The 26,187-nt window shown below is 40.1% G+C and overlaps 1 protein-coding gene across 1 annotated transcript in view; it reads left to right on the top strand.

Annotated features, from left to right (window-relative positions):
• The window catches only part of LOC135477678 (integrin alpha-9-like), a 38,586-nt gene extending 13,092 nt beyond the window's left edge, over positions 1 to 25,494 (top strand). Inside the window, exons 8-22 of the mRNA XM_064757864.1 lie at positions 1,286 to 1,371; positions 1,906 to 1,962; positions 8,490 to 8,630; positions 10,300 to 10,402; positions 11,702 to 11,884; positions 12,770 to 12,970; positions 13,552 to 13,715; positions 15,473 to 15,598; positions 17,192 to 17,685; positions 18,310 to 18,511; positions 19,098 to 19,217; positions 19,960 to 20,079; positions 20,668 to 20,763; positions 21,539 to 21,652; positions 22,421 to 25,494. Coding sequence (XP_064613934.1) covers positions 1,286 to 1,371; positions 1,906 to 1,962; positions 8,490 to 8,630; positions 10,300 to 10,402; positions 11,702 to 11,884; positions 12,770 to 12,970; positions 13,552 to 13,715; positions 15,473 to 15,598; positions 17,192 to 17,685; positions 18,310 to 18,511; positions 19,098 to 19,217; positions 19,960 to 20,079; positions 20,668 to 20,763; positions 21,539 to 21,652; positions 22,421 to 22,744 — 2,531 coding nt within the window. The 3' untranslated portion in view covers positions 22,745 to 25,494. The remainder of the gene's footprint in view (positions 1 to 1,285; positions 1,372 to 1,905; positions 1,963 to 8,489; positions 8,631 to 10,299; positions 10,403 to 11,701; positions 11,885 to 12,769; positions 12,971 to 13,551; positions 13,716 to 15,472; positions 15,599 to 17,191; positions 17,686 to 18,309; positions 18,512 to 19,097; positions 19,218 to 19,959; positions 20,080 to 20,667; positions 20,764 to 21,538; positions 21,653 to 22,420) is intronic.
• The last annotated feature ends 693 nt before the right edge of the window (positions 25,495 to 26,187 follow it).

The raw sequence follows: 26,187 nt of genomic DNA on the forward strand, positions 1-26,187 counted from the left end.
CATACAGCAACTTAGCAATTCTGGCAAAATGTAGATCTGTATTTATTTAATTATTTGATTTACGTTTTACGCCGTACTCAAGAATATTTCACTTACACGACGGCAGCCAGCATTATGGTGAGAGGGAACCGGGCAGAGGCCAGGGGAACCCACAACCATCTGCAGGTTGCTGGCAGACCTATACGCGTACGGCGGAAGAGGAAGCCAGCATGAGCTGTACTTGAGATCTGCATTTATTGTTGATTGAAGTATATGTATTGGTTTGAAGGGAAGTAACTGTAAAACACTATCAGTTAAAAGAGCATAAAAACTGCATCTGACAATATCTTTACTTAGTGTAAGATTTATAATTTTACTGAATGAATATCAATCAAATGGATTGTAAGGTGAGAATTATCTGTCTATTTATTCATTCATTTATATTATTTCAGTTATATGACGGCTGCCAACATTATGGTGGGAGGAAACCGGGCCGAGCCCGAACAAAACCCACGACCAATGTGGCAATTATGAACCGCATCGATGATGCATGTCGTCAGTTACGTCACACAACTTTTTCTACACATTTGTGCTCAGGTCTGATTGAAATTAACCCATGTAATATGTGGCTATGTACAGAGAAGCAAATGTGACATTAAATTCCTATTTCCGGAACAGAAATCGGAGAGACTCCACTGATGACATGCATTATCAATATGGCCAATGAAGTCCACCTTAAAACAGTTGACTGCATTCCCGGTGTCATAAAAAAGTTTTCTGAAATTGAACAAAGAAATCGGATTTGGGCATAGCTGAATCTTGTGATTGCCCTCCAATACGCCCCCCCCCCCCCCACCACCCCGCCTCCCTAAAAAAAACACACAAAAAAGGAAAACATTAAATGGTCTGTTGCTTCTAATTATGAAAAAAGAACATTGCCTCTGAATTACGTAGGCTGTTTCACGAAATTTATTCAGTCATAGCCTATGACTATGCATAAACGTGATATTTGCCAAACCGGGCTTATGCTCTTATTTCATACTGTATGTTTAAATTATCACCACCATGGTGTAATGGCTGGCCGCGCCGTTCAGTGGCAGTTTGTGAAAGATCTTGACCAGAGTGGTCGTGTGTTCGAGTCCATGACGGTCAGTTTGGCTGCGGATTTTTATCCAGGTTTGCTAGGTACATGTTCAGGTATGCTGGCTAACTTTTCGGTTCCGTAAATCCATGGCCGACGCAAAGCTGAAAAAATCCTGAGTTTATCACCAATCACACAAATAAGTAAATATTGATTTGTTTACAGCTTACAGTATGACATCTGGACATTTCTTCTCCACACGACACCTCCAGCTAGTGACCGGAAGTCCAAATTGGAATAATACGGGCAAGGTACGAGCTGCATTGACATATAATCAATGACGCAATCTTAATTATTGTCAGACGTTAAATTCCAGTCGATGTTTATAATATTTGCCCACATTTGTGTCCCGATACCCAACATTCTCCCACCTTCAAATGCAGGCAATGATCACACTTGTTCTGTGAGAAAGATTTTTTTTATAGAATATTTCATTAAAAAATATGTTTTCAAAGCATTACACCATTATTTTGTAAGAATTCAAACTTCGTCCCTTCTTGGCAGGTGTTTTGAAAAAATATTTTTAAAATTTTACCCGCATAATTTATAACAATTCAGATTTCGTCTTTTTTTCATGCAACCTTTCTTTGGTCAATGTCTGGTATGTGAACAGCATCTTAATTTCTTACAACCGAAGCTACCTTTTCTTTAAGTAAAAGTGTGATGTATTAGACTATAATATTGTAGTCTGAGATTACTTTGCCATTGTTTCATCAGATCCCATTTGAAGACTGTAACCGTCACAGCTTACAGAGACTGATGAGAGTCTCGGTGTGTAATTTCAGGTAATCGTCATGAAAAGGACTTTTAAGGACACCCTACTTGAACATCAGGGCGAACAGGTAAGAGAACTTGAACATCAGGGCGAACATGTAAGAGTACTTGAACATCAGGGCGAACAGGTAAGAATATGAGAACATCAGGGCGAACAGCTAAGAATACGAAAACGTCAGGGCGAACAAGTAAGAGTACTTGAACATCATGGTGAATAGGTAAGAATATGAGAACATCAGAGCAAACAGGTAAAAAAAACTTGAACATTAGGGCAAACAGGTAAGAGTACTTGAACATCAGGGCGAACAGGTACAAGTACTTGAACATCAGGGAGAACAAGTAAGAGTACTTGAACATCAGGGAAAACGGGTACAAGTACTTGAACATTAGGGCAAACAGGTACAAGTACTTGAACATCAGGGCGAACAGGTAGGAGTACTTGAACATCAGGGCGAACAAGTAAGAATACAAGAACATCAGGGTGAACAGGTAAGAATACGAGAACATCAGGGCGAACAAGTAAGAATACGTCAACATCAGGGCGAACAAGTAAGAGTACTTGAACATCATGGTGAATAGGTAAGAATATGAGAACATCAGGGCAAACAGGTAAAAAAACTTGAACATTAGGGCAAACAGGTAAGCTTACTTGAACATCAAGGCGAACAGGTACAAGTGCTTGAACATCAGGGCGAACAAGTAAGAGTACTTGAACATCAGGGAAAACAGGTACAAGTACTTGAACATCAGGGTGAACAGGTACAAGTACTTGAACATCAGGGCGAACAGGTACAAGTACTTGAACATCAGCGCGAACAGGTACAAGTACTTGTTCATCAGGGCGAACAGGTACAAGTGCTTGAACGTCAGGGCGAACAAGTAAGAGTACTTGAACATCAGGGAAAACAGGTACAAGTACTTGAACAACTTCAAAGTGCAGTTAGTTTACCTCTTCCACTTGAGCTTCTAACTTCTGAGGCGTCTATTTACATAATGCAAACTTCTACACCATAGTCACTAAAACCATACCAGCAATGACAGTGGAAAGGCCTGCAAATGATCACACAAAACTGGTGAAATCCAACCTCTTCTTAATATACCTCAATTAATCTGTGTGATATTGTCATAGTTTGCCACGTGCATTTGTTTACATCATAGCACATGTGTATGTTTACATCACATGATCAGCTCCCCTATATTAATATTCATGACGTTGCAACATAGCGATTGGCTAATAATACGTATGTAACATACTGCGGGACTGCTCGAGGTGATGAAGTGAGTGGAATAGAGTGACTGTCTGAATGGAGACGCTGTTTCGAGTCCTTTATTTATTTACACTTTCTTACATCAAAAGACGGTGACATAAAAGTATTACATGGTGTCAGAAGTTCAGAAGAACCCTCGAGATGGCAGCAAACGTGAAACAGATGTCTCCCATGGATTTCGACAGCGGTAATGTTGCAGAAAACTGGTCACGATGGAAAGAACTGATGCACCTCGTGTTCACCGGACCGGATGCCTACAAGTGGAAAGCGGAGCAAAAAGCCGCACAGTTCTTGATAAATATCGAACAAAAAGGCAGAGACATTTGCAGAGCATGACGTTCTAGTGGTGAACTTTCAGAAGAAGATTCTAAGAAGCCAGAGAAACTGTTCGAACTTTTCGAGTACTACTGCAACCCGAAGAAAAACACGTCGGTACAACGTAAGTTATTTTATCAACGGGGTCAAGGTCAGTCAGAATCGATGGACGAATGGGTCACTCAGTTAAAAATCATTGGTTGTGACTGTAGTTTTCATGATCTAGACGACATGATTAAAGACAGGATTCTCATGGGCTCAAATTCATCTGAAGTTCAGGGAAAACTTCTCTTAGAAGATGATCTGACTCTAGAAAAAGCAACAAAAATTGTCAGGGCTCAAGAAATATCACGTGAACAATTGAAAGTGTTGAACAAAACTCCCGTTGAAGTCCACGAACTAAAATTTGAGAATAAATTTGGAAAGAATAAATTCAAAACTGGTCAACAGAAATTTCAGGGACAAAACCAACAGAAATTTAAGAAGTTTCAGAAAGGGAACACAAATGACAAGCAGGACAATTCTCAATGTGGCCGGTGTGGATATGAACATAAGAAGTCAGAAACTTGCCCAGCAATGGCAAAAATTGTATGAAATGTGGCATCAAAAATCATTTCAGGAAAATGTGTAGGTCTAAATCAGCTCATGCTGTTTGTGAAGATGATCATTACACAGAGACTGATACTGAAGACAATGTGCTATTTTTAGGAACAGTTAATAAAACTGAAGACAACGAAAATGAAGCTTATGCAAACACTGAAATAGGAAACAGGCAAAACTCCCAGGTGTAAACTGGATACTGGAGCACAGGTAAATTGCATTCCCACAGAAACATACAAAGGATTACTGTCAAGCGAAGTACCTTTACAAACACGTTTTCTCAGGATATGGTGGTAATGAACTCAAAGTCACAGGTAAATGCAGGGTACCATGCAAGTACAAAAACATTATTCGGAACTTAGAGTTTGTAGTTGTGGATAGCCCAGCGAAACCACTCCTAGGCTTCAACGCCTGTAAGCTGCTACACCTGGTGAAAGTGGTTATGACAATTGATCAACCAATCACAAAGCAGTTTTCGAATAAAGAATCAGTGGTCAACAAGAACAAGGATATCTTCACACAGAGCTTGGTTGTCTTCCAGGAAAAGCCAAAATTAGACTCAAAGACAAAGCACTACCAGTTGTGCACGCACCACAGCGTGTCCCGTAGCCTTAAGGGATCGTGTCAAAAATGAACTAAAATGTATGGAGTCAATGGGCGTTATCACAGCCATTGACGAGCGCACAAAATGGGTAAGCTCAATGGTGGCAGTCGCGAAAAAAGAAAACACACTTAGGATATGTATCGACCCAAAGGATTTGAATGAAAACATAATGCAAAAGCACTATCAACTTCCTACATTGGAGGATATAATACATAAACCGACAGGTGCCAAATACTTCAGTCGGCTTCAGTCAGGGCACTGGCAGATCCAGCTACATGATGAAAGCAGTAAACTCACAACATTTAACTCTCCCTTTGGCAGGTGGGCATTTACACGCTTACCTTTTGGCCTTGTATCAGCCCAGGAAATCTTTCAAAAGAAAGCACACGAAGCCCTGGAAGGTCTTGACGGCGTTGAGGTCTTGGTTGATGACATTCTGCTCTACGCACCAACCCGAGAACTGCACGACGAGCGACTCAGAGAACTACTTCAGAGATGCCGTGACAAAAACCTACACCTGAATGCTGCAAAAATGGAAATTGGGGTCACAGAGACAAAGTTCAACGGACACACTCTCACGTCGGAAGGTCTGAAACCTGACCCAGACAAGATTAAAGCGATTGAACAGATGCCAACCCCTACCTCGAAAAAGGAAATGGAAACGGTGATGGGTATGATCTATTACCTCACCAAGTTTGCCCCAGGACTTGCCACAGCCACAGCTCCAATAAGAGAACACTTAAAAGAAGATGTTGAATGGCTATGGGATTGCGACAAAGCATTTGAACAGGTGAAATACATCATCACGCGAACACCAGGACCGGTGTTAGCATACTATGACGTCACCATCCAAGTAGACGCGTCAGAATCAGGCCTTGGCGCAGTCATTCTTCAAGAAGGCAAACCAGTTGCCTACGTCTCACGAGCACTTACGCCGACACAGCAAAACTATGCACGGATAGAAAAAGAAATGTTGGCAATTCAGTTTGGGTGTGAGAAATTTCATTCTTATATCTATGGAAAACAAGTGACAGTACACAGTGATCACAAGCCGCTTGAGATAATCATGCGGAAACCACTGGCTTCAGCACCATCCAGACTACAGTGCATGATGCTGCGCTTACAGCTCTACGATTTAAACGTAGTTTTTCGTCCCAGAAAGGAAATTCCGATTGCGGACATACTCTCGAGAAATTACAAATCTGGACATGACGCACATGAAGATCCAACCCTGGAAGAGGACGTTCATGCAGTATTTGAACGGATCCCAGTAACTGATCAAAAATTGGAAAAAATCAAATAGGAAACATAGAAGGTTCAAACTCTCATCAAACTTAAGTCTGTCATTCACAGAGGCTGGCCACAGACTAAACAACAAGTGCACGCTGATCTGAGAGAATTCTGGCATGTGCGAGACGAACTGACTGTTTTGAACGGCATAGTTTTCAAAAGTGACAAAATTGTGATTCCAGCATCAGTGCATGTCGATATGCTGCAATGGATACATGCAGGACATTTCGGCATGGAACTTTGCAAAAGACGTGCTAGAGAATTTCTCTACTGGCCGCACATGTGTTCACAAATTGAGGACTATGTGAACAGATGTAGCACATGTCTCGAATACAGATCCTCCCTACCGAAGGAACGGATGATGTCACCGCCGATACCAAACGGGCCATGAAAATTGTAAGCACAGACCTGTTTGAGTGACACTACCGTAACTATCTCATTGTGGCTGATTATTATAGTCACTATTTTGAGATCAGCATGTTACCTAATATCACCGCCAACAGTGTCATCAATCACATGAAATCAATCTTTGCCCAGCACGGCATATGTGAAGAACTGATATCGGACAATGGAAGGCAATACACATCTGCAGAATTCAAAAGATTCGCTGCAGGGGTTTCAAGCACACCATGAACAGCCCCTACCATCACTAATTTAACGGACTTTCTGAGAAGTATGTCGGTACAGCAAAACGGATCACGAATAAAGCCCAGACCGACGGTACTGACCCGTACATGGGATATTAGTCTACAGAAATACACCCACTGATGGAACCGCTACGCCAGCTCCAACTACTAATGAGTCGTCGTCTTCGAGACAACCTCTCAGTCCAACAAAAACCGCTCCGTCCATCTGTACAAAACGCAAAAGATGTACAAAGGCGACTTTCACAGAAACGGATGAACAGTGAGAAATACTATAACCCTAACACCCAATCTCAAAAACCATTAAGGGAAGGAGAGGATGGGTACATGCAACAACTCAATGGGAAATGGAAACCAGCGATAGTGAGAAAAGTAGCCGAGATACCACGATCATATATTGTCTCGACATCTGACGGTGGAAATTATCAACGGAACCGTGGTCACATCATTCCGTCCAAACCAGCACCACTGGCCAACAGTCCGAACAACAAATCAACAGGCTCGACACCTCCACCGCTGGAAAATACAACTCATCCAAGATTTTATCTGATTTCATAACTGGATAAAGTGGATGTGTGTGTTATTGTGAGCACAGTTTGTTTTGCTCTCAGTTGCAGATCTCAGTCAGAATGCTAATTCCAGCTCCAACAGTGAATTTGTGAATCTGACTAATGTGTGCATTCTATTCAGTTCATTGGATTCTATCATTCCACGGCATTGAAATGAGCGATGCATTTACAGATAGGTTCAGTTTTTCCATTACTCAGATTTATGGATTTGGATGATTCAAAGTGCTACGATAATTTTATTTACTATGTTAAATTGTTCCGAATTGTGTGATCTTGACATTCTTATGAAAGTTTAATGGATGGATAAATTTGTGTTTAGCTTTAAAACCTGGTGAACCACGGATATCATTTGACATTTGACTCCAACTCAAGTTTTAAGTATCAAACTGACTCTACAAATACTTACAGTTTGCAGTGTAATCTGTTTTGTTTTAAATTGAAATTTGTTGCATTTAAAATGTATACTCGGGCAGTCCTTTAGAAGTAAAATTTCTTAAAGAATGTAATACCACTAGCTTTTCTTCAAAAGAAGGGGTGTGTTATATTTTCTTAGTTTGCAACGTGCATTTGTTTACATCATAGCACATGTGTATGTATACATCACATGATCAGCTCCCCTATATTAATATTCATGACGTTGCAGCATAGCGATTGGCTAATAATACGTAAGTAACATACTGCGGGACTGCTCGAGGTGATGAAGTGAGTGGAATAGAGTGACTGTCTGAATGGAGACGCTGTTTCGAGTCTTTTATTTATTTACACTTTCTTACATCAAAAGACGGTAACATAAAAGTATTACAATCTGCGTGTGGAAAGAAAAAGAAAGTTTAAATATCAGATTTATTTATTTATTTTTAAGTTAATATGATTGGCGTTTAATGTACTGAAGAACTTTGTCTTGTGTCGCGGCGGTCGGGCGCATGGATGGAGGTGTCATGTTGCTGCTTTTGAGCCACCTATCAGGAGGTTAAGTTGATCAAAGACTGTTCTGTGTTTCAGTTCGTTTTATAATAATAACTGATATTTACCGACAGCGCCTTTATGGTAAACAGTGACAGTTAACGTTGCGGTTTGGTTTGTCATCCTTATATGTAATGAATTTAAACACGGATTAGTTATGTTGCAGTTTGACTGTTACGTGGCTGGAGGAAAGGGCTGATAGTTTTATCAGATATTTTTATGTTTAAGTTTGGCTCGCAATTTTGAGCATTCGTATATGCCACTGATGTAAGCACCAACTGGTTATGTGGCAGTTTGTCTATAGCATGGTTTGAGGTTAACACAGAGAGTGTTGTGTTGTAGTTTGGCTCTTACTTTGGAGCAGCGGTCTGTGCAGTTGATGTAAACAACGATTCTTTCGATGAGCTGCTGATTGGGGCGCCATTATACTCTTCAACGTATGAGGAAGGAAAGGTGTACGTGTATAAAAGCAACAAGCTTGACGTAAGCATACCTAAATCACATTCATGAGCACAGATGTAAAAGAGCATTTGGCCTCTTTCACCCGCCATTCTGACATAATTTTTATCCTGCTAAAATCATTAACCACAGTGGATGATCCGTGTTTGGTGCTTTGCAAATCTATACACTAAAATACGTTAATTTTAATGCAAGTCTCTTGTGCTGAGTGATGTCAGAATGTGTTCTGTTATCATGACTGGATACTCACACACGATATATGTTATCGTGTTAATCTTATACAATCTATACTAGTACGTGGAATGAATATGTGTGCTATATTTAAATTTTTTTTATATAATTGATTGGTGTTTTACGCCGTAATCAAGAATATTTCACTTGTACGACGGTGAACAGCATTATGGAGGGTGGAAAGCGGGCAGAGCCCGGAGGAAACCCACGACCGTTCGCAAGTTCCCGGCAGACCTTCCCACTTACGGCCGGAGAAGAAAGCCAGCATGAGCTGGACTTGAACTCACAGCGACAGCTGTGAGAGGCTACTGGGTCATTACGCTGCGCTAGCGCGCTAATCAGCTGAGCCATTTCTTTGCCCTGTTAATCTTATACAATCTAAAACAGTACGTGGAATGAATATGTCGGCTGCCATTATTAAGGTGAGAAGGAAACCGGGCAGAGCTAGGGGAAAACCCACGACCATCCACAGGCTGCTGGCAGACATTCCCACGTACGCTAAATTTAAAAGAATAGTGTGTTGCACTAACTGAATACAATCAGCATCACTCAGAAAAGAGACTTTCTTTCTATCTAAAGAAACTTTGCAATAAAATGAGTATCTTTGAGTCAGATGTTACTTCAGACGTGGATGAGGCGTTGCACATACCGGTCATCACACATTTCACATATATACGTTTATTTATTTATTTATTTATTTATTTATTTATTTGCTTGGTGTTTCACGCCGTACTCAAGAATATTTCACTTATACAACGGTGGCCAGGATTATGGTGGGTGAAAACCGGGCAGAGCGCGGGGGAAACCCACGACCATCCGCAGGTTGCCATAGGTTTATACTGACAATTTATACCTGTATGGTAAGACCGAGTCTTCTTGTAATGGCCAAATTAAAACAGACTTCTTTTCATGTGAGCGTAGGGGGCTTATCCCTTTCATGCGGCGGTTGTTGTTGTGGTGAAGTATACCGGTTACAGATAGAACCACTTTTTACATTTGGCAGATAATAATCCAGTACCCGGATCGTGGTTAATTAGAAGTACCACTTACTTCCAATCGCTTATTCTGTTAAACTTCTCCTGTCGTAAATTCGAAAACCAAAGTCGGCTCATGACACAAAAAAATCATGGTTTTGTGTTTTGAAGCAATGATTCCACTTGGTTCAAAAGATTGGCGTTGGCATGCATTCAAAAAGAGCTCATCTGACGGGAGAGGAACCCGTGTTCCTTCACATCTAATAATGGAACAGTCAGGAAGCGATCAGTATGTTCTACTTTAATGAGATTGGTGCACAGCTTTAGGTCACAAGCAAAAAAAAAATACTCCGCCCTTGAGTACAATTCTGAAAATGTTACCGCCATTTGGGAATTTCTTCATAGTGATAAAATCTTGTTCAGTGTTCTGATGTTAGTTATTTCTTATACCGTGAATATTGCTCTCAGTGCCATCTTCTTTATTTCAGTATATGGTAGCGAGAGATCCGCTAGTCGGCCCGGGTGTGGCCGGAGGCAGGTTTGGAACGACCATCGGAAGCGTGGGTGATCTAAACAACGACGACTTCAACGGTGAGTAGGAAGAATTGTGAATTCTGCCTCCTCCAAGCATTGCAAATGCACCAGGCTTCATAGTCATCACTCCTCCCTGTATTTTGAAAACTGGCTCTCCCAGCATTAAATATCTTCTACCATCGGTAATCAACCCAACTCCCAGCATTGGAAATCCACTTGCACTGGTAATCCTCTCTTCTCTCAGCATCACAAATTCTTGCGTCTTTCATCATCGGAAATCCTCCAGCATTGGCAATCTTACCTCCAACAGACATTGTGAATCCTTTCTTCTGTTACATTGCCAAATCTTCCTTCCTCCCAACTCTCGGCACTGGAAATCGTCGAGCGTTGGTAATCTCTCCGATACCGAGCACTGGGAACCATTGTCTCCTTGGGTGAGCATAATATAGGAGTGTTTGTTTAAAATCCACAATCCCTTAACCAATCGTCAGCTTCTATTGGTTCATCTGCAACTTCTAATCATGTAGAGTTGCTTCCCCTGAGTTGTTCCTGGTTTCTTCAGTATCCTGTGCCTTACGTCATTTAAGTGAAACAGTCTAGAATGAAACAGTCTAGAATGTGGCGTAAAACACCAGTTGGAGAATAAATAAATGTCTTATTCCTATGATTTCCGTCTCTCCGTTTCTTTGCCTTTTCGCTTTTGCGAACAACAATACAATCTTAGCGTCAAGTCTGTCAAATCAAATGTAAATGGCTTAACAGCGCACTACAGTGATTTAAAGGGTAATACCTTCAAGGTTGAGTTACTATGCAAGAAGACAACTTTAATGAATATCTGCCATGCCTGGAAATCCAGCCTGACATGATTGAAAATCCTGCCTCCTTCAAGGGTGGAGAATCCTTTTTCCCATGACTGGAAATCCTGTCTCCCATGATTGGAAATCTGCCTCTTTTCAAGATTGGGAATCATGCCTTCTGTCAAAGTGATTGTCACAATCCATGAAAACAGCTTCATGTCACAATCATGAATAATAACTCCTCCCACTAATGCGGTCGCTGTGATTTCAATCCTGGTTCATTCTGGCTTCATCTTCGGTGGTATTTGGGGAAGTATGCAGGTAACCTGCGAATGGTCGTGTGTTTTTCCCGAGCTCTACGGCGTAACTCACCTGTCAAATAAATCGATGAACAGTAACTCAAAATGATTTGAGCCTCATCAATTTGGATTTGAAGTTGTGTTCAGAAATGTTAACTCTCTGACACATTCGTTGACCTGGCGTGTTCATGAATAGATCATCACAACCGTCCTTACAAATTTTAACACACCGATGTATTATGCCGTCTCCATTGTTTCAGATGTCATCATTGGAGCTCCCTTCGCTTACACCACTGGTGCCATCTACATTTATCAAGGGAGCTCAACTGGTTTAAGAACAACTCCCTCTCAAACTATTCAGGGAAAGTCCATTGAACCTAACTTGAGGGGGTTTGGGTGGTCGATCTCCAAGTCATTTGATACGGATGAAAATGGATATCCTGGTAATACTCTTAATGCTTGCTTTTCAGGTGTTAGTTGTCAGGTGTGGGTTCAGACACACCCTTGAACAAAGAAGTTGATAATTCTCCCGCTTCCATTGCATGTAAGACGTTGATGATAATAAGCGATCAATAGCCGTTAGCGGAATCTCACATGCCTTAAATACCTGTTATCTTCCATGAATATGGTCACACGTGGGAAAGTTACTCAGTAAATTGCCAAATGTTGGTGGTTTATCCTGGGGCTTCCAAAAAAAACTAACGGCCATCATGAATATGAAAACAATCTCAATATGATGATAAACAAAAGTCAGATGAATAAATGAATTAGACTGCATAAGGCAGCGTAATAACCCAGTGCTATCTTTGTTAGCGACGCACCAGGGTTTCAGTCACGTGCCAGGTCATACCAAAGACCTTAACATTGGTACCGGCAATCTTGGCACTATATTGACTTACGACTTAGCGTAAATAAGGGTACTGACTGGTTCCGTATCATTATATCTTGACTGGGTGGAGATGTTCTGTCTGGTATTTTCGGCAAAGCATTTCATGCCAGTATTAGAAACGCTCGGTCACAAGGAAACCACATTGTGAAATGGCCAAGATATTGTCGTATCTGACCAACAGATTTTTGAAAACGGCGTGAAATGACAGAACTAATGTTAAACACCTTGTGAAATGGCCGAAATGGTACAAAAAATATTTGTGAAATTATCGAAATAATGGCATCCTAGCACGAGCAATTTTTTTTTATACTGTCAGACTTCATCTCATAAATATTTAAAGTTTGCCGACAAATGCAAGTTCTCATGTAGACTTCAGTTATACTAGTGGCGCTAAATTATACGGTAATCATTTCATCAGTCAGTCTACTTTTTATTTCAGACCTGGCAGTGGGCGCCCCTATGTCAGATCACGTGGTCACTTTACGGACTGTACCCGTGGCTTCGGTGTCAGCTTCGCTTGACATTGGACATAACGTCATCAGTCTGCAACCCAGCTGTCGTTTTCGTCAGAGGATTTACGTATGCACTGACGTCACTCTAACGTTCGCTTATACAGGAAAACAATGTCCTCCAACATTGGGTGAGTGGCATGGCAATCCTGTTGTAATGGGACGCCATTTCCCGCGCATTGGCGACACGGCCCCGTGCGGGATAGACCATTGTTCTCTCGTAAATACAAGCGCACTGTTACCAGTTTACCCACAAATTGTTATCGCAAAGGCGGGTATAAACAATAGATTACATAGATTTTGCGCGAATTAGTTTTTTTAGGTAAATGGATTTAATGTTCACAAAGACTTCGCCCGGGTGTGAATACAGAGGAAAGAGTGATGTGACGTGAGAAAAGCTTGCCACTGGCAGTATGCGCCATAAAACCATCCTTTTAATTCAAACATGCGAATGTATTTCATGATAAATTTTAAATGATTCAAAGTCTAAAAATAAAAAAAAATCAACAGATATAGGTTCCAGCAATATACTTACTTCACTTTTATTTAGTTATAGCTAAAATCAGTGTGCGCAAATAAATGGTAAGATTGCGTAAACCTACGGTAGTGTTGCTTGTATTTGTACAGTGAAGTCTTGCAGATCAGTTGTGATTACAGTTCTGTATTATATATATATATATATATATATATATATATATATATATATATTTAGACATCGAGTTTGAGCTGAGAGCGGACACACTGACCAATCCGGATGAAGAGAGCGGCAGAGCCCAGTTCATAATGACGTCCGACATTATCTCTCCATCAATCCACCGAAACCTGACGCTGTTGCGTGGGAAGGTCGTCCGGTTCAACTACCAGGTCATCATACAGGTAAAACATGTTTGCCAAAGCCTCTGAGGTTCTTGGCCTGCTTCTTGCAGCGCATGCGCCCCATAATCGACGCTCGCTTTACATCACTGTCACCACCTGATAACTTTGACCTTTCGACCCCATGCCACAGGCTTGACCTCACCTCTAGCATCCTCACAATTACCTATCGTCGATGTTATCTACAAGCAAAGCTTATGCTTCCAACTTTATTCCGAACTCGTCTCGCCGTCGTGTAAATGAAATATTCTTGAGCACGGTGTAAAACTCTAACCTTCATGCTGGTTGTGCGTTTGCCCCGGGCTCTTCCCGGTTTTCTCCCACTGTAATGCTGACCGCCGTCATATAAGTGAAATATCCTTGAGTACAACGTAAAACACCAATCAAATAAATAAATAAATAAATAAGTAAACTGTAATCAAATAAAAAACGCTTTGAACTTAAGATGTAAGTGTTAGGTCTTATATCACCTTAACACTGCTCAACCAAAGAAAAGAGCCTTTACAATATCGATAGTTTGAAGTCAAATTTGCAAAATAACCATTTATTACCAAACACCAATCAAGTGTGATGTGTAAGGATATGAAATAAATCCAGGTAATGATCTGAAAAGGTTCCAAAACTTAAAACAATCGGCTTTCATCTTTAGGCATATACTGTTCCCCAAACCTGTTAGCTTATGTCACTGAAATCTGATAGATTCGGATTAGTTCTTTTAATTCATTGCTGTTTAACGCCAGAGTCAAAAATGTTTCATGCACACGATTACGGTCATTTGCCAAGATCTCATGAACAATGAGAACCTGCCCAAGGCCGCAGGTGATCCCGCACTTCCGTACCTTACTGAGGTCACACCTTACTCACTGACATCACACGTAGTACTAGTACTCTCTGAAGTCACACCTTATTCACTAAGGTCACATGTAATACTCACTGAGGTCACACCTTATTCACTAAGGTCACACGTAATACTCACTGAGGTCACATCATACTCAATGAGGTCACATCTCACTCAATGAGGTCACATCTCACTCACACATTTAGGTCATATCTTACTCACTGATGCCATACCTTTCTCACTGAGGTCACATCTCACTCATTTAGGTCATATCTTACTCACTGACGCCATACCTTTCTCACTAAGGTCACAATTTACTCACTGAAGCCATACCTTACTCATACAGGTTACATCTAATACTCACTGGGGTCACACCTTACTCATATTCTCACACCCCTTTTCCGATATGTCTGCATGCGACTGTCCTGTCACATGATATACCAATTGCCACTGACTAATGTGTAAAGAAATTTTTTGGGCCCAATAAGCTGATATCTGTCGGTAATTTGGGCCCACTTTCAGTCGCATTAGATCTCAGTAATGTCTCCAGCTAGTTGTAAACGCTACTAATTCCAGACCAGTGACATCTACTAAATTGCAATTAAAACATCACTATATTTTTACCCAAGTATGCTTAATCAAGTTATGGTGCTAGGGGGCGTTTAATTGGCTATCATTTAACATTTACATGAACACTTAAAAATAAAACCCTAACTGAGGTAAATTGACCGTATGGGCCGTATTTCAACGGTTACATGTGACCATCTGACAAGCAGCACTTTATCGTCGCTGCTCTGGTTTTACTATCTGTGCTGTTTGTTTTTAATAATCCTAAATATTTTATTATTAGTTTTACGACAATAAACATAAATATCTGTTTTGGTCTGTAGAATATTCCCTTCCTTTTCTTTTCTGCTGACAGCCTAGAAAAGACAAATACACCGACGTCGGTTTTGAACTGAGAATCAAACAGAAGAATAACTGTCAGCTTGGCGCAGAGAAGTGCCCAATACCGGATATATACTCGCCGGATCTCCTCCGGAAGCAGGTTCGTACTTACATTCGTCTACATACAGAAGGAAGGTCTGCCAGCAACCTACGGATTATCGTGTGTTTCTGCCGAGCACTGTGCGGTTTTCTCCTACCAGTGCTGACCGCCGTTGTGAAATATTCGGCGCAAAACACCTATCACTGATAAATAAATAAACAAATAAATAAATAAATAAATAAATAAATACAAAAGAAAGACGCCCATAGTATAGTAAATATAATCAAAAATAGTTTGGCAGATGGCATTTTGTCACATGGTACAGTAGGACGAGTTTGAAATTTATGTGTCGAAACAGACATTTATATACCAGCCGTCAAGAAGTATGGACGCTCGAAGTCAAGAATAGCAAGACAAATTTCCAAAACGTCGTCGTCAAACAAAGAACCCTCCAAAATCCAGGAAAAGTATATATAGTACGAAATTAGGACGGAACCATGCAAAGAGAAGCAATCAGCAGTTTTTAATGATGTTGGAAAAGCGCAATAAATGTTGTAGTGGAACGAGTAAAATCAGTATTCAAATCGTTTACCATCCTAGTACATAAGTTGTGGATAATAAAATATGTATCTCAGTTGCGGTTTGTTATATGCAACTGTTCGTATATCCAATGTGGCAATCTAATTGAAAACGATGAATATACGGCTCCTAGCCAAGCGGTATTTGATAAATTCCATTATTAGCAAAAATTAGCATTTGATTTTTTTAGCCTTCAATGGCTCGAATCCAGATCTTACTGGTTCGCCAAAGGTCCATTCCTACCCAAAGTCGGTGGTTTACTCCGGGCATTACTGCCCACGCTATCACTCTACGTAACCTTCAAAGTTCGTCGCTGTACAAAATGTTGAGATTTCGAGCATACGGCTCACCGTTCTAAAGTTAAAGGTTTGCCTTGACTCACCGGCTTCCAAAACCTACCGGGTCTGCCAAGGCTCTGGGCTCTACCAAGGTTCTGTGCTTTGCTCTGCGCTCTACCAAGATATGCCTCTCTACCAGAGCTCATATTTATCAAACATCTAAAAGTCAAAAATTCAAACACATCTACAAGAAACATTTGTAACATCGTAACATAACAACATTTGTATACTGATTCCTTACTGCAGAATGATGTATCAACCACAGTTTCAATTCTTTTCTGTTTTGTCGTTTTAACCACTTGTAATTTTTGACTTAAGTCTTAAATTGCTTGATAAATGCAAGCCCAGAGCTCAGTTCTCTACCAAGACTCGGCACTCTACCGAGACTCACCGCTGTACCAAAAGCTCACCGGTATACAAAGTTTCACCGTTCTACCATGACCTGCCGCTCTATCAGAGAGGAAGTTGTAACTTCTTTTGTAGCTTTTTTACTTGGCGTTCATTATTGCGGGGATAGTATAACGACTGGTTGAACCGTATCAGTATAATGGCTCGAGTGGGGCAGCTTATTTCCTTTCGGTAAGTCGTTTCAGAGAAGCAGCACTAGATAAAAAAAACGATGGAAATCAATCCTGCAACAAGGAGTCCCATGATTGATAACTTGTTAAGTGCGACGTGAAAACCTAAGTATTCATTCACTTTTGCGAACAGTTCATTATTTTTCTTCTCTCGACAGGTGCCTTTTGCTAAAGAGTGCGGGGATGACGATGTGTGTATCGCCGACCTCTCCCTTGATTCCTACGCACCCAGCTCTCTTCTAATCGGCAGCTCTAAGTACCCCGTGAAAGTGGTGGTCAAAAACCGAGGGGAGGCAGCTTACCTGACCACCGTGAATCTGAACTACGACAAACAGCTTGCGGTAACTGATGTGACTACGGTAGAGTCTCCCCCGGGGGCAACCGTCACGTGTGAGCTGGGGCCGTCCCCTCGGGACGACAAAGGGCAGGAGCAAGTCACCATGATCTGCTACACCGGCAACCCTTTGCCACCGGACGGATTCGTCCACTTTCTGCTGACGTTTGACGTAAGCGAGCTGAGAGCACGCTCCAATACGACGACCATCTCGCTGAAGGCGTCGACGCTGAGCGAGGAGTTGAACGCCACAAAGGCAGACAATGTCATGAGTATAGACACAGTGCTGATGATGGAAGCTCATCTTACAGTACAAGGGTAAGTTTGCTTTCAAAGTATTTTGTTTCGCATGTGAAAGTGCTGAGCTTCAGTGAATCAACTTAAAGCTCGGGTGAAACATATTCTTAACTCGTTTACTTAACAGTTTGCTAATCTAAGTTCATGACCTGCGTGAAAACTTGTAGATGTGGTACTTTTTCATTACATAAAAAAAAATTGTTACTGAGATTTTGGTTCAGTGGTTTAGATAATATCCAACCCAGCCGCCACTCATTGAAGATTTCATTTCCTTTGTGGTCAGTAAAGCTGTAAACAAAGAAAGGGCTTGAACTTTTGTATATCAAGCAAATTATTTAGAAAAACAGAAAAAACTAAAAGTATAGAGTTAAATAGAAAAAAACGTTAACCCATTGGAGCCTGCGGATGGTCGTGAGTTTCCCGTGGGCTCTGCCCGGTTTCTTCCCACCATAATGCTGGCCGCCGTCGTATAAGTGAAATGTTCTTGAGTACGGCGTAAAACACAAATCAAATAAATAAATTAATTAACCCACTGGAGATGGGTGAAATACATTTTACAACGAGCTGGGTATTTATACATTTACGAAAAATGTAGATTCTCCTTGTTTGCCCTTATTTTTTAACTTCTGATTCTTTTTCGTACAGAGCGTCTCTTCCGGAGCAGATTCGGTACGGCCAGCCACAGGCACACACTGACACGGACGTGGAGAGTAAGCGGATACCTGTTGTACATGAGTACACCGTGGCCAATGTCGGACGAGGCAGTACGCCCGGTATCGATGTTCAAGTTAGTGTGCCCAGCGTGGACAACCAAGGGAGACAACTTGTCCACATTTCATCAGTGGAGGTAAGCAATGCGATCCGAATGTTGCGTTTTAAGTATATAGGGCTCAGGGGAAATAAATACTGGAGCTGCTTTACCCTTTGATTACTTGAGTAATAATGCCGGCGGGAGGGGTGGGGGTTGATCACTTGTATGGTTTTCGAAGTCACTGGTATTACTATTGTTGAAGGGTGAGGGCGAGACTGATTCATGAGCTAGAAGATTTGTTCCCATTTATGAGGATTATTGCACGTTATACCACCGTACTGGAAACGCATAGTTACGTTGTTCAAGGTTAATCCAATATGAAATATGTTTAAGTGGCATACAAAATAGGTTTAATGCTAAATTGTAAATTAAAATCTGAAGATGGGTGAATGTTTAGAACTACCCACTGCCCGAAGGTAAAACATTTTGGCAGCCGTGTGTATACATGTACAGTAAATCATTATTCTACATTTGTTGTTTGCGAAATGTGACAAAATGATTAGAATCATAACTAACACAGCAATGGTGGTTAATGTTTTAATCTGTTTAAATATTAAAAAAATCGCGTTGTGGAACCGTCTGAATGTAGTTGTTTAGTGTAATGATGTTCTTCTTGGTCCAGGTGCTGCCGATAGAGGGCCAAAGGCAGGATATAGACGGTCACTGTCACTGGGATCCCTTAAAACCCCCAACAGGCAGCGAGGAAGGGGGGCAATCGTCATCAGATGACGTGGAATATCTGGTGAGTGAAGAAACACCAAAGATGCCTTGGCTGGGACAGGTTGTCACCAATTCAGGAATCTTGAAAGAACATATGGTAAACTGATTGATCAATTGATTTAGTGATTGATTGATTGATTTTTATGTATGCGGTTGAGGCCATTTTTATTGGTGGAGGAAACGTACAAACCACACCAGACTTCCACACCATACTAGCGGAAGACAACTGATCCTTAACAAAATTAATACTACACAAACGGTTAATTGTCACCAAGGCGCCACAAGCACTGACAGGGGGAAATCTAAAAATCACGTGGCCAAGGCCTGGATTGAGCCGGCATCTCTTCTGTCTTGTATGTTTCAAAAAGGTGACAGGTTTGTGTCATGTTCGTCTCGTCGACTAATTTTCGTTGTTCTAATTTGCTCAGCGTTTATTTAAAACATTTAAAGGTCTAAGTGTTAAATGTGGCGGTTTCCTCCCACCATAATGCTGGCCACCGTGGTATAAGTGAAATATTTTTGAGTACGGCGTAAAACACCAGTCGTTTCCTCCCACCATAATGCTGGCAGCCGTGTAATAAGTGAAATATTCTTGAGTACGGCGTGAAACACCATTCGTCTGTGTACTATATCTCACTGTGCAATAGTTTACATTGTCCCTCATAGAAGACGTTATAATTTTTAAAATGAATCAGTAATTGTATATCTTGAAAATTTTATATCTAAAATGAACTCTACTTAACATTTGTCGATGTGTTACTCAGACTTGCCTGACGACCAAATGTGTGACAGTCACCTGCCAAGTGTCCGAACTGAAGCGTGGTGACGCAGCGGTCGTCTTTGTCAATGGCTGGGTGGAGGAGAGTACGTTCTGGAATTATGGGGCGAGTATCAATCACCAAAACAAAAAATTTGTTAAACTTGTAGTTTTTAAGCAATACTGTTGCATAACTTTTCGTTTCAGTCCAATTATAAACTCAAAATACGGCTGGGAATGTGAAGTTATTTTGGCGTTATTCTTTGCAAATTAACTTAGGTTAGAAAATAAACTTCTGTTGTCACATCAAGCAAGTTCTCTTGATAGATAGATAGATAGACCAAAATGCTGTCAAATAAATCGTCGAATATAGTGTTGACTGTGTAGAACTTTTCCCAGACGTGGACACAAGTCCTCTTGAAATACAATGTTTGTATCCGCGTTAGCCCCGCCAAGGAGGTTAAACGCAGGGCGTTTATTTGTCTATCCGTATTTATGCCTGTCTATTGGTCAACAGCTTCAGGGTAAAAGCCGTGTAGTGGATTTTAGGGAATTTTATGCACAACATGGACTTGGACTGCGGACCGATCCATTTAATATTCGTGGCAATTCCGACAATGATCCGGAATTAGTTTTAAATAGTTTTTAGTATATATATATATATATTTGGTCAAAGTAGAAATCTTAAATTATTTATGCTTGTTTCATTTTACAGTCCAATAGCGCCTTCAAGCTGAAAACGAATGCCACGGTGACAGTTCAGCAACATTCGCTTTTGGTTCTGGGGAGCTTTCAAAAAGGCCATTCCCATGTACGTGTGAAGCAATTCATTCTTGCCTTCGGTTTTCAATCCTTCGATGCTTAAATAATGAAGTTAGGATAGAAGTTGATAAGCGTGGTTATATTAGACCACGCCTACAAATATGATATGCAGTACTACAACAACCCCGTCTACAAGTTATTATCTGCACGCTGGGCTACTACCACATCACAGAGTTGGATGCCATAATAACGTCATTGCACTGACGCTTTTGCTTGTTGTTGTTGTCTTTTTATTTCTGTCTTTAAATGGCACGAAAAGGGCAACTAAGGTATATCTTGTAGAATTTATTAACAATGCAGATGTTCTCAGTCAGTGACAGTGTGACACGTGTATGACGTCAGTCGCATGAAATGAGTACAGTGACTTTCATATTGTTTTTCAGATTCAAGGGAGATAATTTATTATAATGTTAGGAAACAAATGACCTAAACAAAAATGTTGGACTTGCAGTGAGCTTTATTTGGATATTGTACACTGGCCTAATTGGCGTAAGATTCATTCTTCATGAACTTATGTATATACTGTATATATTTATTTATGCGGTTATTATTTGACTCCATGCTCAAAAATGTTTCACTTATACAATGTTGGAGGCCTCCGTGAGTCCATGAGTTGGACTTCAGCTCACAGCGAACGCATAGGTGAGAACTTCCTGGCGAATTGTGTTGAACTAGCACGATAACCACTCTGCCACGGAGGCCCCATTTTATCCCTTAAGATACAATCGTCCTAATATAAGGTATCGGCATATGTTTTTTATTAGATAGTCACCGACATCTTCGGTCCATTGACGAGTCCGGCCGATCCATGGATCCTCCTTGGCTGTCTCCTGGGTGGCTTTCTTCTTCTGTGTCTGATTTGTCTCGTCCTGTGGAAGGTAGGATTTGCAAAGGAACCCCTCTGCATTGTTTTTGCATTATCATTATCCCCAGCTACTTGGTCCTTTTGCACTTTATTTTTCATTATCATTATGTCCAGAATCATGGTCCCTATTTCCTTCTGCCACGTTATCAGTATCACCAGCATCAATATTACTTTGTTGCAATATCTTGATCCGTCTTTTCTGTTTTTGCATTACAAGTATCTTGATCCCCAGTATTCTGAACTCTCTTTTTATTTTTTTTTTTTTGCATTATGTTGATCCCTCGTTTCTGTTTTTGCATTATCTTCATCCCAAATATTCTGATCTCTCTTTTTATATATTTGCTTTATCTTGATCCCTCGTTTCTGTTTTTGCATTATCTTCATCCCAAATATTCTGATCTCTCTTATTATATATTTGCTTTATCTTGATCCCTCGTTTCTGTTTTTGCATTATCTTCAATATCTCCAATATTCTGATCCCTCTTTTTATGTTTTTGTATTATTAGTATCCTCAACATCCTGGTCCATTTGCATAAGATAATGCATGAAGATAATATATATATATATATATATATATATATATATATATATATATATATATATATATATATATATATATATATATATATAAAATAGAGTGTGTACATATGCATCTCTTTATATTATAAACCACTGTACATTCCAATCTGTTACTAAATTTGTTCAGGTATTTGGTCGAATTTGAACTGTTACCAGTAAAACCTTATGTTTATGCATATATGTTTTGTACCATGATTTACAGGTTGGTTTTTTCAAGAGGAAAAAGCGGGACGATCTTAAACAGCTTTTAAGGGAGGAAAACTCCAATGTTGAACTGGACTCGGTGAGCTCCCAAGGCCAATCCCCCACGGGACTGGGCGAGGTACCTCCCCCAGCACCACCTGGAGCTGTGGGGGGAGCTGATTATATCGTTCCTGTTTCAAAAAATACCTGCCCGGATGACCCATATCTACACCCAGTTAGTGTTGCCCTGCCTCCTTCTGGGCGAACATCAAACAATTACGTCCGGTTATCTTCGGAGGATAAAGCTGAAGACATGGACGCATTCATAGGAACCCGGATGTGAATCCACATTTCACCTTGTATGTCTGCAAGAAAAAAGTTCACTGGGGAAATCTGCCGAGACGAAGAAATAGGCTTCTATCCTATATTTGATATTAATAATTACGTTTTGTTGTCATATAAACCTACTTCTCTGGAATCTTGAAAATCGTGATGTTTTCGCACATTTTTCACTAGTATTCTCCATCTTGATCTCTCCACTCTCTCCCATTAACTGGTGGATATTGTGAAACGTCATATCCGGTTGTGACGTCATTATGACACTACCAGGCAATAGTCGAATGGTTTGCACGACATCCGTGTGAGGAGCCATGAGGAATGTAATCTGTCAAGTTTAAACCCTGAGAGTTATTCCTAAGAGAGAGGTTGTTATCTCCTGTTCCTTAAAGCTCCAGGAAACATATTGGATCTTTAGATTGCGCATTGGAAAGGATACATTTGAAACTTGCAGCAACATTTACATGTGTAAAATGTATATATTGAAAGTCTTTTGACCGAAAAGCTGTCAACTGGCATATTAAAGTAAAAGAAAGCTAAAATATTAAATAAGGTTCATCATACAGACTACTGAAAACCATGAGTAAAAATACTTCCATTTAGTTTTCACAGTGTCGAAAGGCATTCAAATATTAGAATACAATAGTGGATTTTATGAGCCATAATGACGGTATGTAGAAACTTTAACGTCACACCACCTTGTTTTTCCTAATGTTCACCAGAAGGAAAGAATTTTTGGGGGGCATTATTTCAGTAATCTTTTATTCATCAGTAAAAAGAATTATTCCGATATTCGGTGTCGTGATTAAAGTTGGATAAACTTCCTGTGATGGCGGAGTTCCTAACCTCTGATAGTATGGTCCATAAAGCCCACCTTAGATTTCACATGTTCGCGTGCTTTTAACTCCTTTCACAAAAATATAAAAAATGAATGAAAGTATATTTATGCATAGTTTTAAGTGGCCTATTTATTGATGCCTGCTTCGATTTGTAGAGGTCTTTTCTTCTACAAGTCTTATGTATAAGTATTGATTATAAGTAATTTTGTGCACTTCAATGGCCATGCATGTTACTGCTGGCGCCTATGTAACCAGTAAGCTGGCCTGTTGGGGCATTTCACTTTGTACAAACTGGGCCTGGTGCATCTACTACGGTCGTTAATATGGAAGTATCAAAGTGCAATGAATAGGTAAATATTCAAAGAACCAAGAGATCTTAGCCTCAGTAGGACTGGACAACTGATATCACAAATGAATTGTTAGAATTGTTGTTTTTCGCGGTTACGATCTCGTACATAATGGTGGCCCGTATAAAAGTCAATAAGTTTTTCTCGCCTCCAAAAATGTTATACATAGTAATGATTCAGCAACTAGCAATGACAACATCTTATAAAATTCTTGTAACATGTTATCGAGACGATTAAATTGCATATTTTCCCAAACTGAGTCGAACATTAAAAACTAACAGTCTATGTAAATTATCTAATTTTTATTGTAAGTTACGATTGTCATAACTTACAGTCCCATCATGAAAGAGGGTGTCCATTGTTAGATGGGTTTATGATCTTGAACTTAGTGATTTACGCTCAACTGAATCTTACGATCCAGCGTTGCAAGCTGCCCCTGAAGTCTTCCTCTTTTTTTGTTTCATCTCTGTTGTTTTGAACCTCTCAAACTTCCTCCGCACATGCTGCTCTCCAGTAGCATTATAAAAATTGCAGCAAACCCAGCAATGTTAGGGCCCAGTTTCACAAAGCGGCGAACGACATTTTTTATCTTACATTTGTCGTGCGATATTTTGTAAGTCACAATGGCCGTACCACGGTAATCGCACATATACGACATCTTTGTGAAACTGGGATCAGGTACATGTAAAACACAATTAAAGACGTACGCTTTAATACAGGTTTACTGTATAGATGCGAAGTCCACTGCATACGTGGGCTTTCTTTTTTCTTGCGAGTGGAGATTTTTGTGTCTTGATCTGAACTTTATACTTAAAGGATTATATATATGGGAGGTTTTTATACATATAATGGCGGTGTCTCCGTAGCATCTCAATAGCGTTCGCCTGTCATCTTCAAAGGGAGACAAATCTTATCGCTCATAACAACAGCAGCGCCCTCTATCTGCTTGAACAACAACACCTTCCGATCATTCACGGTCAGTTTTATTGGTACTGAAATCGCTGGTATTAGTATTCAAGTACCTAGAGCGCACTGCTGGTATAGAAGTCTTTGCAGAAGATTTGCATACTCCATTGCATAAGGATATCTTAAAAAGTCAAATTTTGGCAAAACCGTTTTTGCTTAGTTTTTTCATTTCTGTCTTAATTTGGACATAGCAATTTGCTTGCTTTTGTTTGTATATTTGTGAAATGGTTGCAAGAACAAATAAACCTAAAGATATCAAACTGGAGATCGTATTAGCTCCAAGAATTCGCCTTTCTTCTTGATTTCTTCATATGCATTATAATCAAACTCTAACTATATTTTCAACAGATCCGCAGAAAAGACAAAACTGAATTTAATTTTGTTTTTGGCTTGATTTTTATCTCAGACACAGGAATTTTTGCATCTTCATATTTGTATATTTGTGATATGGGTACAAGAGCGCGTACATATAATGGCATGAAATGGGCAAAGATGCGCGCTCCACTTCCTCTTACATTTGTTCATATGCATTTTAATCGGATTCTAGTTAACATTTTTGTATCAGAACCCTGTAAGAAAATAAAGCGATAATTTTGTATTTCAGATATTTTTGTTTGTGAATTTACCAGAAGCGTGCTCAAAAAGGTGGTCGTTATACTAATTTAGAAGACACAAGTGCATGCTTAAAATATATTGAATGATTAAAGTTTATGAAGAACGCAAATATATAAATACAGACATAGACCATATAGAGCAAATCTTCGATATAGATGTTTTAAGTTACTTTATTTCCATTTTCATGACAAAAATGTCTTATTCTTTCCCATCAAGTGATTAAGGTCTAAGCTCTTTTGTCTGTTGTTCAATCCTGCCTTTCCAATGTTAATGGTATGCCAAAACGATAACGGACTGCCCATAACATGGGAGTTATGTTGATCCAGCTTGGACCCGAGTCGCGAGTATAGACGGGGTAACATACTGTAGTGTTGCCTTAATCTTATGCTTCTTAGTTAATCTTCCGTTTATGCAACAGTAGTCAGGGCATGTCGGTGTGCAGGGAAGCCCTCCATAATACTTGATACACACCTGCTAGTATAATTTTGAAGGCGAGCCAGCAAGTACTGGGTTCGAACTATTAACTTTAGTGCGTTGTGTATCAATCCGCCACTGAGTTACAACAATGTCACATAAATATGAATTAACATTGCTGAATATTTTGTTATGCGACATGGAGTAAAATGTATAATGCGTTACATATTTGGGCTTATGTTTAAGATGAGTTAAGTCATTTGCATACG

This window comes from Liolophura sinensis, chromosome 11 (assembly GCF_032854445.1).
Source record: "Liolophura sinensis isolate JHLJ2023 chromosome 11, CUHK_Ljap_v2, whole genome shotgun sequence".
In the NCBI taxonomy this organism is placed as follows: domain Eukaryota; kingdom Metazoa; phylum Mollusca; class Polyplacophora; order Chitonida; family Chitonidae; genus Liolophura; species Liolophura sinensis.